The sequence below is a fragment of the Mus caroli genome, unplaced genomic scaffold (assembly GCF_978045245.1).
Source record: "Mus caroli unplaced genomic scaffold, Mus_caroli_1 scaffold_14, whole genome shotgun sequence".
NCBI classification, from domain to species: domain Eukaryota; kingdom Metazoa; phylum Chordata; class Mammalia; order Rodentia; family Muridae; genus Mus; species Mus caroli.
Genome location: NW_028227269.1, coordinates 82,396,298 through 82,413,843, shown reverse-complemented (window position 1 = coordinate 82,413,843; position 17,546 = coordinate 82,396,298). Strand labels below are relative to the sequence as shown.

At 44.4% G+C, this 17,546-nt stretch overlaps 1 protein-coding gene across 7 annotated transcripts in view; it reads left to right on the top strand.

Moving 5' to 3' along the window:
• Numb (NUMB endocytic adaptor protein) overlaps window positions 1-17,546 on the top strand; it is a 138,232-nt gene that overhangs the window by 33,839 nt on the left and 86,847 nt on the right. For all 7 annotated transcript variants that reach the window (XM_021178573.3, XM_021178572.3, XM_029484588.2 and 4 more), the window contains exon 2: window positions 8,403-8,547. In XM_021178573.3, the coding sequence (XP_021034232.3) occupies window positions 8,403-8,547 (145 nt within the window). The remainder of the gene's footprint in view (window positions 1-8,402; window positions 8,548-17,546) is intronic.

Sequence of the window (17,546 nt, the reverse complement as noted above, 5' to 3'; positions counted from 1 at the left end):
CTGCCACAGAATTGTGAGTGGGGGTGTTAAGGCCTTCCCCATGCAAGCTGCTTGATGAGCATGTCTCTGCTTGGGCCAGCATCGACCAGCCTTTCCACTGCCTCAGTCACACGGAACAGGAAGACCATGAAGGATTCCCCAGACTGCTGGACAAGAGTGCAGTCCTTAAGGGTTAAAGTAAGCATGCAGTCCAATAGTGGCCTGAGTGGCAGGGTTAATGTATGCCATGTGGCCAGTTAGCATATCAAAGGTAATGTTAAGGTTATATTCCAGGTTAATCCTAGCCTGATTCTCAGCCAAGTCATGATATGCAGACCTCCAGTTAAGAAACACAGCAGGGTTAAGTACTGCCTTAAAGAGATTATATCCATCGTAATAGGTCTGGAGGTGCATGGCCCACTGCTTCTGTACTTGTTCAGAATAAAGGGAATCTGGGCCAGAATTGTTGGCAGCTTTTCTGATTAGTGCCACGTCTGCCAGAGGAGTGGGAATCCAGGGCCTATTCAAGGCCACATCAAGGCCAAGATTGACTAGGAAAGCCTCACAATATACATGAGGTGAATGAGGCCCCAGGGAAGAGGCAGTCCAGCATGAGGTACAGGCATTGCAGGAGTGACCACTGCAGGGGTACCTCAGGAAGGCAAAGTCCCTATAAATCACACCAGGAATAAGCTGGAGGTACCTCCAATGAGGCAGGAGCAAAAGGGCTAGTGAGTGAGGGACCTGGAACAGCAGGACTTGAGGACGGCTTGGAACGACCAGGGGGCTGGAGCAGAGGTGCCCTCATCCTCATTGTTAAAATCAACCTGTTTGCCCAGAGAAAGTGGGACAGGGTCAGTAATGGAAAGGTGAATATTAGCCTGATCCTGATCCTGGCAGTATTTGTTATGGGCAGCCACCACTTCCTCTGGGGAAGAATTCTTAAGCCTGGCTATGACTGGAAGGAGGATGGGGCAAAGAACAAGGGAGGGATAATCCCAGACTGTACCTTATGCTTGTGGGCAAAGAAGAGAACACGCATTCAGAGGTCAGGGTCCCACATGCTCTGTGGCGATATCCAGGGGGTTGAAAAAGCAACTTCCTCCCAAAATTGGTCCAGGTTGTGAGTCATAACCTTGAGACTATGAGTAACCAGAAGGGTTTTCAGACCCCTAATCTGGGGTTCCTTGATGATGGAGGGGAGGGAACCCATGACAACTAGCGCAAAGGAAACAAGTGAAGAACTGATACAACAAATATGAAAGAGGTGGTGACTAATCAGGGAACTCCCTCAGGTGTAGCTCAAAGGCCCTATGCCTGCATAGTGTCCATGGGATGGGAAAGGCACTTGGGAGCTGATCCCTGATAGCACACCTTGGAGACCAGCCCCTATGTCACTCACTAGGATGCATGGGAACTAAAAGTGAAAATAACAAAGACAAAGGAGAAAGAAAATAAGTCTGCTGCATGTTTACTGTAGCACGCGCACCTAAACAAAGACAAGGAAGGAAGAAAAGATGGCTGCCGCAAGCTCACCCTCACACTGAGACCAAAACTGAAAGTACGATGGTCACCAGGATGAACAGACAAAAAAAGACAGAAATGAGGTCTGAGTACTCACCCTCACGAGATCCACACATAAGGGGCCAACTCACCGCAAAGCAACTGAAGGCACAACAGTAGTAGTACTATGAGAAGAGCAGATCATGTCAAACCGTGAGCAAAGGAGGTTCACAAGCAGCCAAAAAAACAAAACAAAACAACAACAACAAAACCAACCAACCAACCAAAAATCAAAAAAAAAAAAAAAACCCAAAACGAGGACAATGTAGTCTGTCCACGTTGGGCACCAGATGCTGCCTATGCCTGCACTACTCAATGCTTCACTCTACCTGCCCTTGGGGGTTGGAGGTGAGGTGGTGCAGAATCAAAGACAGACTCTGAAAGCAAGTGAGAAAACCCACAAGTTCATCTGAATGCTGCTGCCAGCTCCTTTAATACCCTCTACCCATGCTCCATTGGTCCCAAGAAAGCATCTCTTCTAACAGCAATTCCCAATTGCCTACCATTGTCTGTGTCTGCAGTCCTTGGTCTCTCAGGCAGTCCTCAATTAGGTCCTCCTGCAGGAGATGCTTTTGTGATTGCTCGCCCCTGGCATTTACATAGAGGTGAACCCACCTGTTTGTGTGTGTGTGTGTGTATATATATATATATATATATATACACATACGTATATATATGTATATTGTGTATACGTGTGTGTGTGTGTACATATATATATGTATATGTGTGTATACGCGTGTGTGTGTGTGTAGTGTATGTATACATACACTACACACACACAGCTTTGCTCTAGTCAATATTGCGTTTTTAAGAATCATCTATATTGTATAGCTCCTTTGGGAGGATGCTTGTCTAGGATGCTTGAAATCCTTGGTTCAGTCCCTAACACTATATAAACTACCTATAATCACAGCACTCAAGGAGAGGCAGGAGGACCAGAAGTCATCTTTGGCTACAGGCTAAATTGGAGGCCTCAAAAAAAGTTGTTTTATTTATTTATTTTTTTAATGACTGTTATTATATATATATTTTTAAGTCTTCAGGTACACATGGACAAGATTTTTTTCTTTCTTTCTCCCTTTCTCTCTCTCTCTCTATCTCTTTGTTTTTGTTAATTGGGCAACAGATCCCATTATAGATAATTCTAAGCCACTATGAGGTTACTGAGAATTGAACTCAGGCCCCTGGAAGAGGAACTAGTGCTCTTTTTGTTTTGTTTTGTTTTTTCGAGACAGAGTTTCTCTGTGTAGCCCTGGCTGTCCTGGAACTCACTCTGTAGACCAGGCTGGCCTCGAACTTAGAGATCTGCCTGCCTCTGCCTCCCAAGTGCTGGGCTTAAAGGCGTGCGCCACCACGCCTGGCGGAACTAGTGCTCTTGACCACTGAGCCATCTCCAGCCCTCTCCAGTGAATTTTAAAATTATATTTTTTGAGACTAATTTGTCTATATAGTACTAGGCTGTCCTTAGACTTGTGACCTTCTTGCCTTTGCCTTCTGAAATGCAGGGATCACAGGTGTACGATACACCTCTACACGTCACTTACACACCGGGTGTGTAGGAGGTGCAGGGGGACATGCATGCTAGGCAAGGACTCTTATCAAATGTGATTCATCCCAGCCTCTGTTACACATCTTTTTGATATAAAAGTTTTGTACTTAGTTTGCTTTTTTATGGCTATCTAAATATTAGAGCTATTATTTCCTTGTTTTTGGTTAATTTTAGTTATGTAGGATGTGGTTGATGGGAGGTAATTTGTTTGCTTTAATTTTTTGTATTGCCTTAATTAAAAGCTATTGAAGTGGGTATTTTGATTGGTATTTCTGTGGTATGAGTTGTTTTGTCCTTTTCTAGTCTCTAAGTCTCTTGATTATGTATAATCTTTGTGTTCCTTCTCTCTCCTTCCTCCCTCCCCTCCACTTGCATAGGTGGTGAATAGTTGCATGTAGTTTTAAAATCAAAACCCACACTAAATCTGGCTACACTCTGGCCGTGGTGGTCTTGCCCACCCCCATGGCCAGCCCCCAGTGGCCATCTTGCCCTGGTTTCCGCTGCCAGCCTGCTGCCAAGCCGCTCTGGGCAAAAACCTGCTCCCTCGTTAGCGCTCTCTGCTTGCTGAGCTAACCGAACCAGTCTTTCCTGAAATGCCTGGAGCTGCTGCTCTTACTTCCCCCTGTGGCTGGCCTGTAGAAAGCCAGCTACAGCTCACTCAGATCCCCTTCGCCCTGTGAAATGTATATACTAGAGACTTATAATATACCAGCCAGATTTATAATGGTAAATCTCCAACCCCAAAATGCCTGTGTGAAGAACACACAACTCAGTAATTACAAGCTGCACGATTAGATTAGACAAATAGACCACTTCACTACTCTATTGCCCAGCTGTGGAATCCCTAGCTACTTGCAGCTCCTCCAGGCCACTGGGTCTGCTCCATCTTTCTCTCCCTCTGTCTTGTCTGGCCTTGTTCTTTCTCTTTCCCCTCTCTAAAACTTTCAGCTCCGCCTCTCCCTTCCACTACCCAATCACAGGCTCTATCTTTATCTGACCAATTAAGATTTCACCTGACCTCACCTGAGTATGTGACCTACTCCCCATTGAAGCACCCCTCCTGAGGGAGCAGAAAATACAGACAGCAATGGACAACAAGCTCTGATTTCATCTGTCTCCTGTACAATTACTTCCTTTCCTTTTGTTAAGAATTGTGAAGCAAGCCGGGCGTGGTGGCCACGCCTTTAATCCCAGCACTTGGTGGGCAGAGGCAGGCGGATTTCTGAGTTCCAGGTCAGCCTGGTCTACAGAGTGAGTTCCTGGACAGCCAGGGCTACACAGAGAAACCCTGTCTCGAACCCCCCCCCCCAAATTGTGAAGCAATGTTAGCTAAAGATCCTTTGTTTTATTTTTTATGTATATATGTGTGTGTATGGGTTCATGAACATACACATGTGTATGTGCAGTTGCATGTGGAAGGCAGAGGTTGATACTAGCTTTCTTATTTGAGACAGGGTTGCACACTGAATCTTGTTGATACAAAATTATCCAGGTCTGATTAAAACTTAAATCTTAGGCTAAGGTTGCTCTTCTCTGAGCTGTTTCTAAAATGGACCTGCCTAGAGGTGTAAGCAATCTTGTTGTCCATTTACATTTAGGGAGATAATAAAAGATTCTTTGTTGCTTTTTTGAGATAAGGTCTCACTACATGATCTTACTTGGAAGTTGCTGTGTAGCCCATGTAGGCTTTGGACTGGTGGTCCTACTGCCTCAGCTCCATGAGTACTAGGATTAAAGGTGTGTGCCAGCACACTTAGATGAAAAGGTTCTTAAGCAGTCTTTTCTGGGGGTAGTGGTAAAGTGTTACAGTGGAGATAGAGCTTTTAATACAGGGGAAATTTTGGCAAACCAAATCTTTGAGCTAACAGTCATTAATTATTATTTATGTTCTGTGAGTACACATTGCCAGTATTTTCCAGTTTCATTTCTGTTGCTATGATAAAATCACTTGTCAACTTAAAGGGTTTGTTTTAGCTCACAATTCCATGTCACAGCCCATCATAGCAGAGAAGCTGAGGCTACAGGAATTTAAAACAGCTGGTCATATCCACAGTCAAGCACAGAGCGAAATAAATGCATGTGTACTTGCCAGGGTTCAGCTGGCTCTCTCCTTGTCTTTCAGTCCAGGGCCTAGCCCATGAATTGCTGCCACCCACATTCAAGGTGGGTCTTCCCACGTCTATTAACTTAATTAAGAAAATCCCTCAAAGGTATGAAATCAGGCCAATCTAATCTAACCTGTTCCCATTCAGACTACTTTCCTAGATGGGGTTGAGTAAAAACTAACCATTACATAGTGTTTTAAATTGAGATTTTAGAAATTTAGATATTTTTTCCTTTTTAGTATTTTTAGGAGTAATCCATTTTCATATTTTCTTTTAAATGTAGCAACTAGCCTATTCTGATCCTAAAATGCCAAATAGTTCATGGACGTGTGTGTGTGTGTGTGTGTGTGTGTGTGTATACATATGAATGTGTGTGAGCATGTGTGTGTTTTAAGACCGGGACTCACTGTGAGACTGGGCTCAAGCTTTTGGTCCTGAGTTGTCTGAGCTCTGAGATTTCAGGCTTGTTTCACCATGTCTGGCTCTCACTTACTAGTACTGGCTCTTGATTAGTGTTGGGATAGTTGACGGTAGCCACAGGACAGTAAAGAGGCTTCATTTGCTTTGCTGTTACAGAAGCAGAGAGATGGAAAATGTCCTGGGAGAATTGTGATTTATCCTAGAACTTTAACTTTTGGTGTTAAGTTTGGTCAAATACATGTCAGGTATTTTTACTAGTAATATGGTTTCTTAACATATCTGAAAAGCAATTATACCTATTGTTATTTCTCTGTGTTTTGCTACTGTTTAATCTCTTTGATAATGCAACTGTTAAAATTGAAGTAAAATATTGAAAACTTTGCAGTCTGTCCAAGAATTAGGCCAATGGAAAAATGAACTGAAACGCATTGTTCGCTAAAACTAATTTGTAAATTACATCTGAAATTGTTTTGGTAGTGCAGCTGTTGGAATAAAATTCAGCTGCTGTTGTTTTTTTAAAAAATAAATATCATTATCTGAGAGTAAATGGCTGTGCAAAACAAATTGTGAATGTTGTTCACCTTTTAACTCCTTCCCTCATTTTTCCTTTAAGGCCATACAAGCCCTTCCTATGTACCCTCTCACACACAAGATAAAAGAGAGCTGGGATACAGCACAATGGTAGACCCTATATTCACAGTATCCCAAAAGGTGTGTGGAGTGGAAAAAGAAAGAAAATTACAAATGACCCATCATCATCATCATTATTAGCATTAGTATTTTGCAGAGCTGAGGATTGAACCCAGGGCTTTGTACATGCTAGACAAATATTCTACCACTGACTTACTTAGGGTCAGTTTAGTGTTGAAATGCCACATTAAAAGGTTTTTGAGGGCCGGGCGTGGTGGTGCAGGCCTTTAATCCCAGCACTCGGGAGGCAGAGGCATGCGGATTTCTGAGTTTGAGGCTAGCCTGGTCTACAGAGTGAGTTCCAGGACAGCCAGGGCTATACAGAGAAACCCTTTCTCCAAAAATCAAAAAAAAAAAAAGTTTTTGAGGGCAAGGACTGCACTTTATATTTATGTTTGACCTAAGCAATTGAAAACTCTTCATGTTCTGTTAGCAAAAGTATTTGTAGCAGATGTTTTTAGTTTTGGTAAAAATCTAAATTTTATAAACAAAATTAGTTTTTTTTAAAGGATTTTAGAATCAGGGATCTGTTTTATTTATTTTTTAAGATCAAACAACTATTTTGTTATTGAAAATAGATTTTTTTTCATAGAATATATTGATTACAGCCAACCAACAAACAAAAACAATACAAATTCACCATAATGATACAACAGAGGTGTTTCTGAATAAAAAGGTTGGTAGTAACTAATGTTTACTGGCGCCCCTGGCCAGTTGTCCTGTATGCTATAAGACATCAGGCTGAACAAGCCGTGGGAAGCAAGCCAGTAAGTAGTGTTCCTTGATAGCCTTTGCTTCATTTAGTTCCTGTCTCCAGGTTCCTGCGGACTTCCTCAGATGGTGGGCTGCAGGTTGAAAGATGAGATTAAACCCTTTCCTTCCCAAGTTGCTTTTTGGTAATGGTGTTTTATCACGACAATAGAAGCTCAAAGATAGAAATCATAACTTTTTTGTTTTGTGTTGTTTTTGATGCAAGGTCTCATAGCCTAAGCTGGCCTTGAATTCACTGTGGAGTTGAGGATGACTTTGAATTCCTGACTCTCTTGTCTCCATCTCTGTTGTGCTGGGACTGTAGGGAAACAACACTTTGTTTTTTGATATTTTGAGACAGTTTCTCACTCTGTTGCTCAGGCTGACTTAGAACTTACTATGAAGTCCAGACTGGATATCCCCAGTACCTGTGTGTGATCTCTCATGCTTATAGTTCTAGCAATGGAAACCATGTCTGACACAGTCACACATTAAAAAACAACAACAACAAGTACTATGTTATCATACTATAATAAAAGAATTTAACCTCAAAAAATAGGAAAGGCAATCTCATATTAAAGCACAATTGTTAACTTTATACATACTGTCTTGCTATGCCTGGTACCTGTTTAGGACTGGATTTCAAGAATTGCTAATTTAATCTCCTCTTTTAAAGACAGGTCTGCCCCTAGGGGTGTATCAGAGCTCTTACAGCAGAGTAGAATGACAACTGAGTCTAGACCCAGATCACCCAAGTTGTAAACCTATCCCTCAGTTTCCACCACATGAGAATTTGTGTTATAAAGAATCAGGCACAGAGAATCCATGACTTAATTAGGATCAGTAGTAGCTCTTAAGAAAACAGAGATGGGGCTAGGTAAGATAGGCACAGCTGTAATCCTAGTATTTAGATCACAGGTTCTAGCCTGGCCCGGCTTCATAGGGAAGGAAAAGGAAAGCTGGAACTTGAATCTACAATATCCATCCAACTATTTTTGCATGATTTGACTCCCATTTTTAGTGAAACTTGTTTTCTGTGTACCTTAAGAGACTGTTTTCTCCTATACATGTTTATTTGTTTAGTGTGTGTGTGCATGTGCTGCTTCCACATGATAGGGGTGCAGGAAGGGTGCATACCGTAGTGTCCATATGGAAGACAATGGAAAACTTTGTGAAGAATTGATTCTCTGATTCTACTGTGGATTCCAGGGATTAAAGTTGGTTACCGGGCATGCACGTCTCCCACTGTGCCTTCTTGCTGTTTGCCCTTTTAGTGTATGGAGGTAGAGTATAAGGGATTGAAATTGAAAAGATGTGTTTACATTTGAAATTTCCTTTCCTTGCAGATTTCAGATTTTGCAGCCTAAGGAACATTTTCCAGGGGAGACTGCCAGTGCAGCCACCTTGGCAACCAAGATCCTGATCCAGAGTCACATATCCACAGACTGGAGTACTGGTGGGCCACAGTCCTCAAATACCTTCTCAAGACAGGTAGGTAAAAGACAGTGGGTTATTAACTGCTGGACAAGTCCTCCCCTGGCTGAGGCATAGCCCAGTATGGTCTCTCTTCAGACTCCTTTGTCTCCTTTGGAGTTTCCCAAGAGGAACTTCCAGTACTGCCAAGTCCAGTACTGGGACCAGCGCAACAAAGATGTGGCTATCTCTGGACCCTATGCAAGTGGTTCCAGGACTTGGCTTCCCTCCGTGCCCTCCTAGAGCCGGAACTGTGTCCTGAGGACCGTATTCTCGTGCTGGGTTGAAAGACTCCAAAACTCCCAAAGGGAGGCACTTACTCAAGCCTCGGGTCAGCCACGCACCCAAGAAGACACTGAGACCGGTACTTAAGATGTATTGGGAGTAAGATTTAATATAGCAACGACAAGAAAGCAAACAGAAAGCACATATACCAGATATCTGGGGCCGGACCTCATGCAGCCTGCAAGGTGCAGAGGAGATCCGGCAATTAGCCCAAACTTTTCACCAGCTTTTATAGGTAGGAGGTAAGGGGGGAGCAGGGCAGGGAAAATACAGGTTTTACGTCACTAAGTGATTCAGCCAAGGGTTTTTCCAAAGTGCTTTTGCAACCGCGTCCCACACTTTGGCCATGTACTTGATTCATTGGGACTGAGGTTTTTACTCACACCCTTATCTCAAAAATGTCCCTGGCACAGTCCTTAGTTGGGAGGGGTAGGACTGGGTTTGTTCCAGGAAACCCTTATCTCAGAAATGTCCCCGGAACAGTTTTCATTTGAGAGGGGGTCTGACTCTGGTGTGAGAGTTCAGAATGTACTCTGGGGTGAGAGTTCTGGTGGTCAGTAATTTTCCTCTTTCATTCCCCCCTTCTTTTAGTAAATAATTCTAATCTTAGAATTTCAGATACTGCATAATGCACCAAATGAAAGACTCTATTTTAACATGGGAACACAAACAGAACAAGAAGCATTAGTAAACAGAACTAGGCAGGGGCCCTTTTAGCAAGGCTTGAGGGTCTGGGCACGATGTAGGTGCACGTAGATCAGATCTCTGGCTGGAACTGGTGAGATGTCCTTGGGATACCCAGCTCGTTCACTGTCTCGGCTGTTGGGATCCCTGGAGCAATGTCGTCCGCGTACTCAGTCCAATCCTTTTCAGTTGTGACCAGACCACCTGCAAGCCTTTTAACTTAGCATACAGAGCATTATTAACAACATGGGTTTAAACACATCATTTGAGACTATGATGGGCATAGGAGTTTCATAAAGGATTTTAAACAGAGTAAAACTGAATCAAGAGATAGGGCATAGGGAAGGAACACCAAGTCCATGCCAGTCTCCACGATTAATTTTGTCAAGGTCTGTCTTAGAGTTTTAAACTAATTTTTATCTGTCCTGAGCTCTGAGGTCTATACACACAATGTAATTTTTATTTGACCTCTAAATGCTTGGCCACACCCTGACTTACCTGGGCAACATCATCTGACACTATTGCTTTTGGCACTCTGAACCTTGGAAAAATTTTCTTACCTTCAATCATGAGGCTACTGCTGTCCGTGTACCAGCTCAAACTCTCAGGCCAAGGCTGATCTGATCTTTACTTGCCGAGGTAAGTAGCCCCCTCTGTTGGTAGATGGCCCCATGGATATGAGCTGCTTTTCATCAACTACTGTTGCTCCTGTGACAAAGCTGCTGCCATCTGTGTACCAGGCAGGCACACCTGGCCAAGGCTGATCAGTCAGATCTCTCCTTGTTCCAGTTTCCTCAGCCAGGACATCAGCACATTGATGTACAGGAGTGGAGTCATCTGCCAAGGAGCAGTAAACTCTGGTAGTGGGTATAGTCACATGCTGACCCAGAGTAAGCTTGTCAGCGTCTTTAACAAGCAGGGCTGCCTTTATGCTGTCAAAGGCTTTTTGGTGTTCCTCAGTCCAGGTGAATGGGACTTTTTTCTGCAAAAGCCCGCTGTCCCCAGAAACTCACGTACTTGGCGCGGGGCGGTGGGGGTTGGGATCAGCATCACAGTCTTTTTTCTGGCCTCGGTGAGCCACCGCTTTTCGTCGTCTCGGCACCTCGGTACGACATAACTGAGCTTTCTTGGCTGATACCCGGTGTTCCAACTCACCCAGTTCATTCAGGAGCTTCTAGGAGGGCCAGAATTTTTTCTTTGCCCCCAGCCAACCGCAGGGCTTGGGTTAGCGCCAAGAGTTCATGTTTTCCAGAGCATTAGTCAGCCATCGGTCAGGGGGCTGAACCACACTTTTAGGGCATGTGCCAAGTTTTGTCTCAGAGTCAGTTTATCTGCGTCCTTGACTAGAAGCCACTGTGTGCAGACAAGCAGGTCATCTTACAGTCACCAGGTCTAATTTTCACAAGTATGCCACCGGTCTTTTTCAGGGTCCCAATCTCTGAGTAAGAACCTCTTTGGCAATACTTTTGTTCTCAGTCACATCTAGGAGTCCCAAAGTTAGGGACAACATTAGGGCAGTCTCAATAGCATCTAAGGCCATCCAAGGTTGTTCTTTTTATTTCTTATACGAAGGGCTGTTTATCTTTTTAATTCAGCAAAACCTGGAATCCACAGTCTGCAAAGGCCTGCAGTGTCCAGGAACCTTTTAAACTTGCTTTGCACTGGTCAGTGGAGGAATATGAAACACAGTCTCTTTTTAGCTGCTTTTAACAGGTAGGCCACCGGTCTCTTTTAAGGACTCAGCTTCTGTGTTAGCACCCCTTCTGCTATTTCCTTACTTTTAGCCACAAACAGGTGAAGGGTTTTGTCTTGAGGAGGGGGGGCTCCTCTTCTTTTTGTTAGGACAGTCTCTCACCCAGTGCTCTTCTCTTCTTAACAGTAAACACTTTGATCTTCAGCCAAAAGCTTGCTTTTGTTGCCGGGTACTAAGTTTTCTAGTCTCCCTGACGTTTGTGACCAGCATTTCATTTCTCTTATCTTTTTTTGAAAATTTTCTGGCTCCCTATTTCTTACAGATCATCTCTAAGTGCTAGTATTATTAGCAAGTGTCACTTTGCTAGGTTCTAGTCTTTGTCATTTTTCTCTCTTTGCTCCTGTTTCTTAACTGCAATGGAGATCTCATATAATGTTTCTCTTTCTATCTATATATATATATCTTTGTTGTCTTTGCTTACTTTGAATGTTATCTAATTATTACATCTATATTCTGTCACTTAACTTTTTTCATAGTTCACCTCTTTTTACTGTTAACCTATTTCTTCTGAGTCTGCTGAAGCTTTGCTCTCAGTTCTTCTTTGCAGACCTCTATCTTTCTCTTAACTTCTATAACTTTTTATTACCTATTACCTAGGTCAGATTGATGGGACATTTACTAGCCCCACAGACATGAGACCCTCAACAGAGCCTGGCAGTCAGGTGCTCCTTACCTTGTATGTCTCCCTCACCGGAGCTTAGAACAAACTCACACAGCTCAGGGCAGTGCCTGAGAAGAGAAAACACATGGGGCAGAGAAGGGAGTGCAGTTCTCACATCAGACCACTGATATTTCAAAATAAACACAATTTTTTCTGTTTACAAGAGACAGGATACAGGGGACAGGAGAATGAGCCCTTCTCCCACCCAGGAGGCAGGCAAAGGCTGAAAACAAATCCTTTGATGTGAAGAGCTCAGCGCCCGAGTCTCCCCGCTGCGCACCGGAATGCGGCGTAAACTTCTGGGAGTGGCAAACAAACGCTGGCAGGCAGAGGCTGCAATTTAACTATTTAACTACCTGATAGATTCCTGGTGCTCTCTGCACTGTCTTTGGGGAGGGAGCACGCAGCCAGGCCGGCACAAGGGAGTGCGGGTAGACTCTGGGGGGGCAAAAGAGGGACGCTGTAGTCGGCCCCTCCCCAGCTGTGGCAGGCTTCACGGCCACTCCGGGACTGGCAGGCGGGGGCCGGCAGGCCGCTGCACTCACTATCAGCATTTCACAACTCGGGGCACAGACAGCCTCTGCTTCTGCCGTGCCTGCAGAAGCCAGAACCTCAGCGCCACTGCTGCTATCAAAGCCCTACCCGCGCTGCCAAAGCCGGAAATTCTTAGCCCAGCTCTGCATTTCAGAGCTCTTTTGAGCAGCCTGGGACTCACCAGCACTGAGTTTTTTTCCCTTTCTTTTTTAAAACTGTTGCTGACAAATTCTGTCCTGACGTCAGTCCAAGTCTACAGTCGACAAAGGGTTAACACACACACACACACACACAGTCTTGTCATGTGGCCACAAACAAGCACACTCGTCCACGCCTGGACTTACACAACCAGCCAAACACTATTTTCTGACGGGGTCGGATTCCACATTGACTCCCTTTTTCTGACGGGGGCGGAACTCCACATCCACCCCCGCCCTGGCAGAAAGAACACTCTCTCTCCTTCACTCTGCCAGGCAACAGCCAGGTCTTTTTGACTGTTCTGTACCCTGGGCACTCCTTCCAGGGTCTCCCTTGGAACATCCTTTTTTTGGGGTGCAGATTGTGAGGCCATAGACAGCCGTCCTCTCACAGCCACTGCCAGAATAAACCCACAATCTCAGAATACACAAATGCAGCAGTTCCACACCTACACACCCAGCAGATTGTCCCATTTCTAGAATAATAGCAGACACGACAAAAGCAGACACAAGACTTAGACAAAAGAAACCAAAAACAGCGGCGACTTCCCGTCGCCCACAGGCAACTCACAGATTCAGATGGCCTTTCCAAGGCCGGCCAGCTTAGACCTTCCACCTAAGTGATGGTCTCTCGGCCTTCAGAGGGGTCCGCCAAGCGTCCTTGGCCCTCCCCTTGTCTTCCTGGGGCGTCCCCCAGGGCGATCGGACGGTGAGCACCAGACACGTCTGTCTCTACTCACCCCGTGCTCTCTATTGAGACCTGCTTGGTCTCCAGTCAGATGGCCTCTCCCAGGCCCACAGTCCCGGAGCACGGTCTCTGGTGCTCGTACTGAGCACAGAGCGTCACGCAAACCCAAAACAGCGATCGCACCAGATACAGATTCAGATGGCCTCTCCCAGGCCCACAGTGAACAGAACACAGACACTAGACCAAAGCAGAACAGTAAATCTTACTTCTGAGTGGGTCCAGGACTTCTGGGTAAACGCGCTGATTCCCGGCCAATGCACCAAATGAAAGACTCCAAAACTCCCAAAGGGAGGCACTTACTCAAGCCTCGGGTCAGCCGCGCACCCAAGAAGACACTGAGACCGGTACTTAAGATGTATAGGGAGTAAGATTTAATACAGCAACGACAAGAAAGCAAACAGAAAGCACATATACCATATATCTGGGGCCGGACCTCATGCAGCCTGCAAGGTGCAGAGGAGATCCGGCAATTAGCCCAAACTTTTCACCAGCTTTTATAGGTAGGAGGTAAGGGGGGAGCAGGGCAGGGAAAATACAGGTTTTACGTCACTAAGTGATTCAGCCAAGGGTTTTTCCAAAGTGCTTTTGCAACCGCGTCCCACACTTTGGCCATGTACTTGATTCATTGGGACTGAGGTTTTTACTCACACCCTTATCTCAAAAATGTCCCTGGCACAGTCCTTAGTTGGGAGGGGTAGGACTGGGTTTGTTCCAGGAAACCCTTATCTCAGAAATGTCCCCGGAACAGTTTTCATTTGAGAGGGGGTCTGACTCTGGTGTGAGAGTTCAGAATGTACTCTGGGGTGAGAGTTCTGGTGGTCAGTAATTTTCCTCTTTCAGGGTGATGGGAACAGTGCCTTGAGCTATTGAGTATTCCTTGGTGGCTTCCCTAATGTGACCAGTATGGATTATGCTCCAGTGGTGGTGGCGGCCATGAAAGTTCGCTATGCCCATGTACCAAGTCTGTGCTGGGAGACCATGGATGTTCAAGCACTGGACTTCCCTAGTGGGTCCTTTGATGTTGTCCTCCAGAAGGGCATGCTGGATGTCCTGCTGGCTGGGGAGCCGGATCCCTAGGCTGTATCTTCTGAAGGTGTCCATACTGTGGACCAGGTGCTGAGTGAGGTGAGCTGGTTGCTGGTTCCTAGAGGCTGATTCATCTCAATGACTTATGCAGGTCCCCATTTAGGATCAGACACTATGCTCAGTCCTGTTATGACTGGTCACTGAGGCATACAACTTGTAGCCTGCTTCCTCCAAGACACAGACAGTGAGGACTTCCTCAGTGCTATTCAGCTCTGAGACTGGAAGTGTGATCCCCAAGTCCTCCCTGCCTTTGTGCATTGGAATTCCCAATTTGGGACTGGGAATTGGTTGCTGGGTACTCAAATCCAGAGGTCTTGTGCATAAAAAACAGTGCTGGTGGGATCAAGCCTGTGTGAACCAAAAAAATAAAAATAAAAATAAAAAAAGAAAGTAAAGGTGTATGCCACCACACCTAGCAGGCATGCTTGTTTTAATAATATCATTTGATGGGTCTGCTTGTCTCCATTACCATGGCATGAGGTGGGGTAGCTAGGAGTGTGACTCAGTACCTAGGAACTGGAATTCTTTGAATGCTTGCTCACTCTTGAGTCTAGTGGTGAGTGCTGACTTGGCTGAGTGCTCACCCTGGGCTGTTGGCCAGAACACCTACACTTCACTTCTCCTTGTGATTGCTTGGCTTTCTCACAGCATGGCTAACTAGATTCAAGAAAGAACATCCCAAGAGAGGAGGGTGAAGGGACATGACTTACTTTACTTAGCTTGGAAGTCACATAGAGTCACTTCATTCCATTTTTAAGAAGTTGTAAGAGTCCATGCAGGTTAGGAGAATTGGAAAGCAGCCATAAGCCCCACCCGGTGAAGGCAGGACTATCAGCATCCCATTGCATCCCATAGGGAGTCAACTACTCTAGATATCTTCTGGGGATATAATTTGTCACAGCTTGTATTTTTTTTTTTTTTCAAGACAGGGTTTCTCGCCAGGCATGGTGGCGCAAGCCTTTAATCCCAGCACTCGGGAGGCAGAGGCAGGTGGGTTTCTGAGTTCCCTGTCTCGAAAAACCAAAAAAAAAAAAAAAAAAAAAAAAAAAGACAGGGTTTCTCTGTGTAGCCCTGGCTGTCCTGGAACTCACTCTGTAGACCAGGCTGGCCTAGAGCTCAGAAATCCACCTGCCTCTGCCTCCCAAATGCTGGGTTTAAAGGCGTGTGCTAACCACTGCCCAGCTTACAGCTTGTATTTTTAAAATAATATTATTAGGTGTGTGTGTGGGCGCTGCACAAGTGCCACAGCACATGTGTAGAGATCAGAGGACAGCTTTCAGGAGTCAGTCCTCTCCTTCTACCGTAGACACTCTTGGCATTAAACTCAGGTTGTCAGGCTTGGCACCATGCATCTTTTCCCGCTAAACCATCTTACAGATCCAGAGAAATAATATAATGCATGAGACCTGGGATTGATCCCCAACACTACAACTTGTAGATATACAGATATGGTGGCACACACTGTAATCTCAGATTAATAAATAATAAATTATTAATCTCGGTAATTGACCTGGGAAGCAGAGGCAGTTGGATTGCTGTAAGTTTCAGGCCACCTTGTATGCATAGTAAATTCTAGATCAGCCAGACTAACATAGCAAGAATTTGTCTCAAAATATTGTGTGTTTGTATGTAGGCATGCTCTTAAGTGTTTTATATACTTAAGAGTCTCAACACTTCAGAGACTGAGACAGGAGGATTGAGGGTTTAATTTAAGGTCAGCCTGCCTAGCTACAAAATATGACCCCCCCACCTTCATCTCAAAAAAACCCAAAGAGTTGGGACTGGATTGATGATCCACTGGTTAAGGGCACTTGTTCCTTTTTCAGAGGACCCACATAGTGGCTTATAACCATTTGTAATTCCAGTTCCAAATGATGCCTTTGACCTCCTTTGGCACCAGATATGTACATGATGCAAATCTTACATGCATGTAGAATACTTGTATACATAAAATAAATATTTTTTTTTTAAAAAAAAGTTTAAGCTGGGCATGATGGCACCACACACTTTCAATCCCAGTACTTCAGAGGCAAAGACAGGTGGATCTCTGAGTTCTAGCCCACCCTGCTCTACAGAGTTAAGTTTCAGGACAACCTGGGCTACATATAGAAACTGTGTCTTAAAAACAAACAAACAAACAAACAAATCAAACAGAGGAAAGCTTTTGGGGCCTCAAGTCTAGACAAAGAGTCACAGGTAACTGGGGAATGTTGAGATTGGGGAATAATAAATTGTCTTCTTGGAAAAGCACCTCACTTGGTTTTCCAATACCAAGCAAGGGGCCTGAGATCATAGACATACAAGCAATATTATATATACTGAGCAGGTTGTATTTAGGAACACACACACATACACACGCACATACATGCACACCATACATTTGAGAGAGAGCCAATGGGTTCATGAGAAGAGTTGGAGGAAGAAAGGGAAGAAGGGAAGTGATATAATACCAATTTTTTTTATTTAAAAAGTAAAAACCAAAAAGTTTATTTAAAAAAACCATGCATATAAAATAAATGAAAAAGATGAACATTCGGTAAGAATTTGCGTTCTTGTCTAGTAGAGTATGATTTTAAAGTAATTAGGGCTCTCAAGAGGAATAAAATACAAATATACATTTTTTATAAAATGATTGTATTAGATTGTCTTACACAGTTGAAGTCTGTCTAGCCAGTTCAGCAGTGGCCCTGTACATGTTACTGTGGAATCTGTACTGAAAGCCTAAGAAACTGGAGTCTGATGTTCACAGGCAGTGGTAACAGCAGTAGATGCACTCACTACTCAGGAAGAATGGAGTTTGCACACACTGTCGGGCTTCCTTCCACCTTTTGTTCCGTTTCCCCCACCCATCTCCCCAGGGCTGCTTGCCTGTTAGAGGTTCTACCTATAGTCAAGGTGGTTTTTTTCCATTTTAGTTGCTGTTACGTATGCCTGTCGTCTCTACTTTCACAGACATACTTAGAAGTATGCTTTACTAAATGTTCTAGGTGTTTCTCCACCTAAGCAAGTTGGCAGTCAAAATTAATTATCAAAATGCCTAAATACAAAAAAAAAAAAAAAAGATTTTGG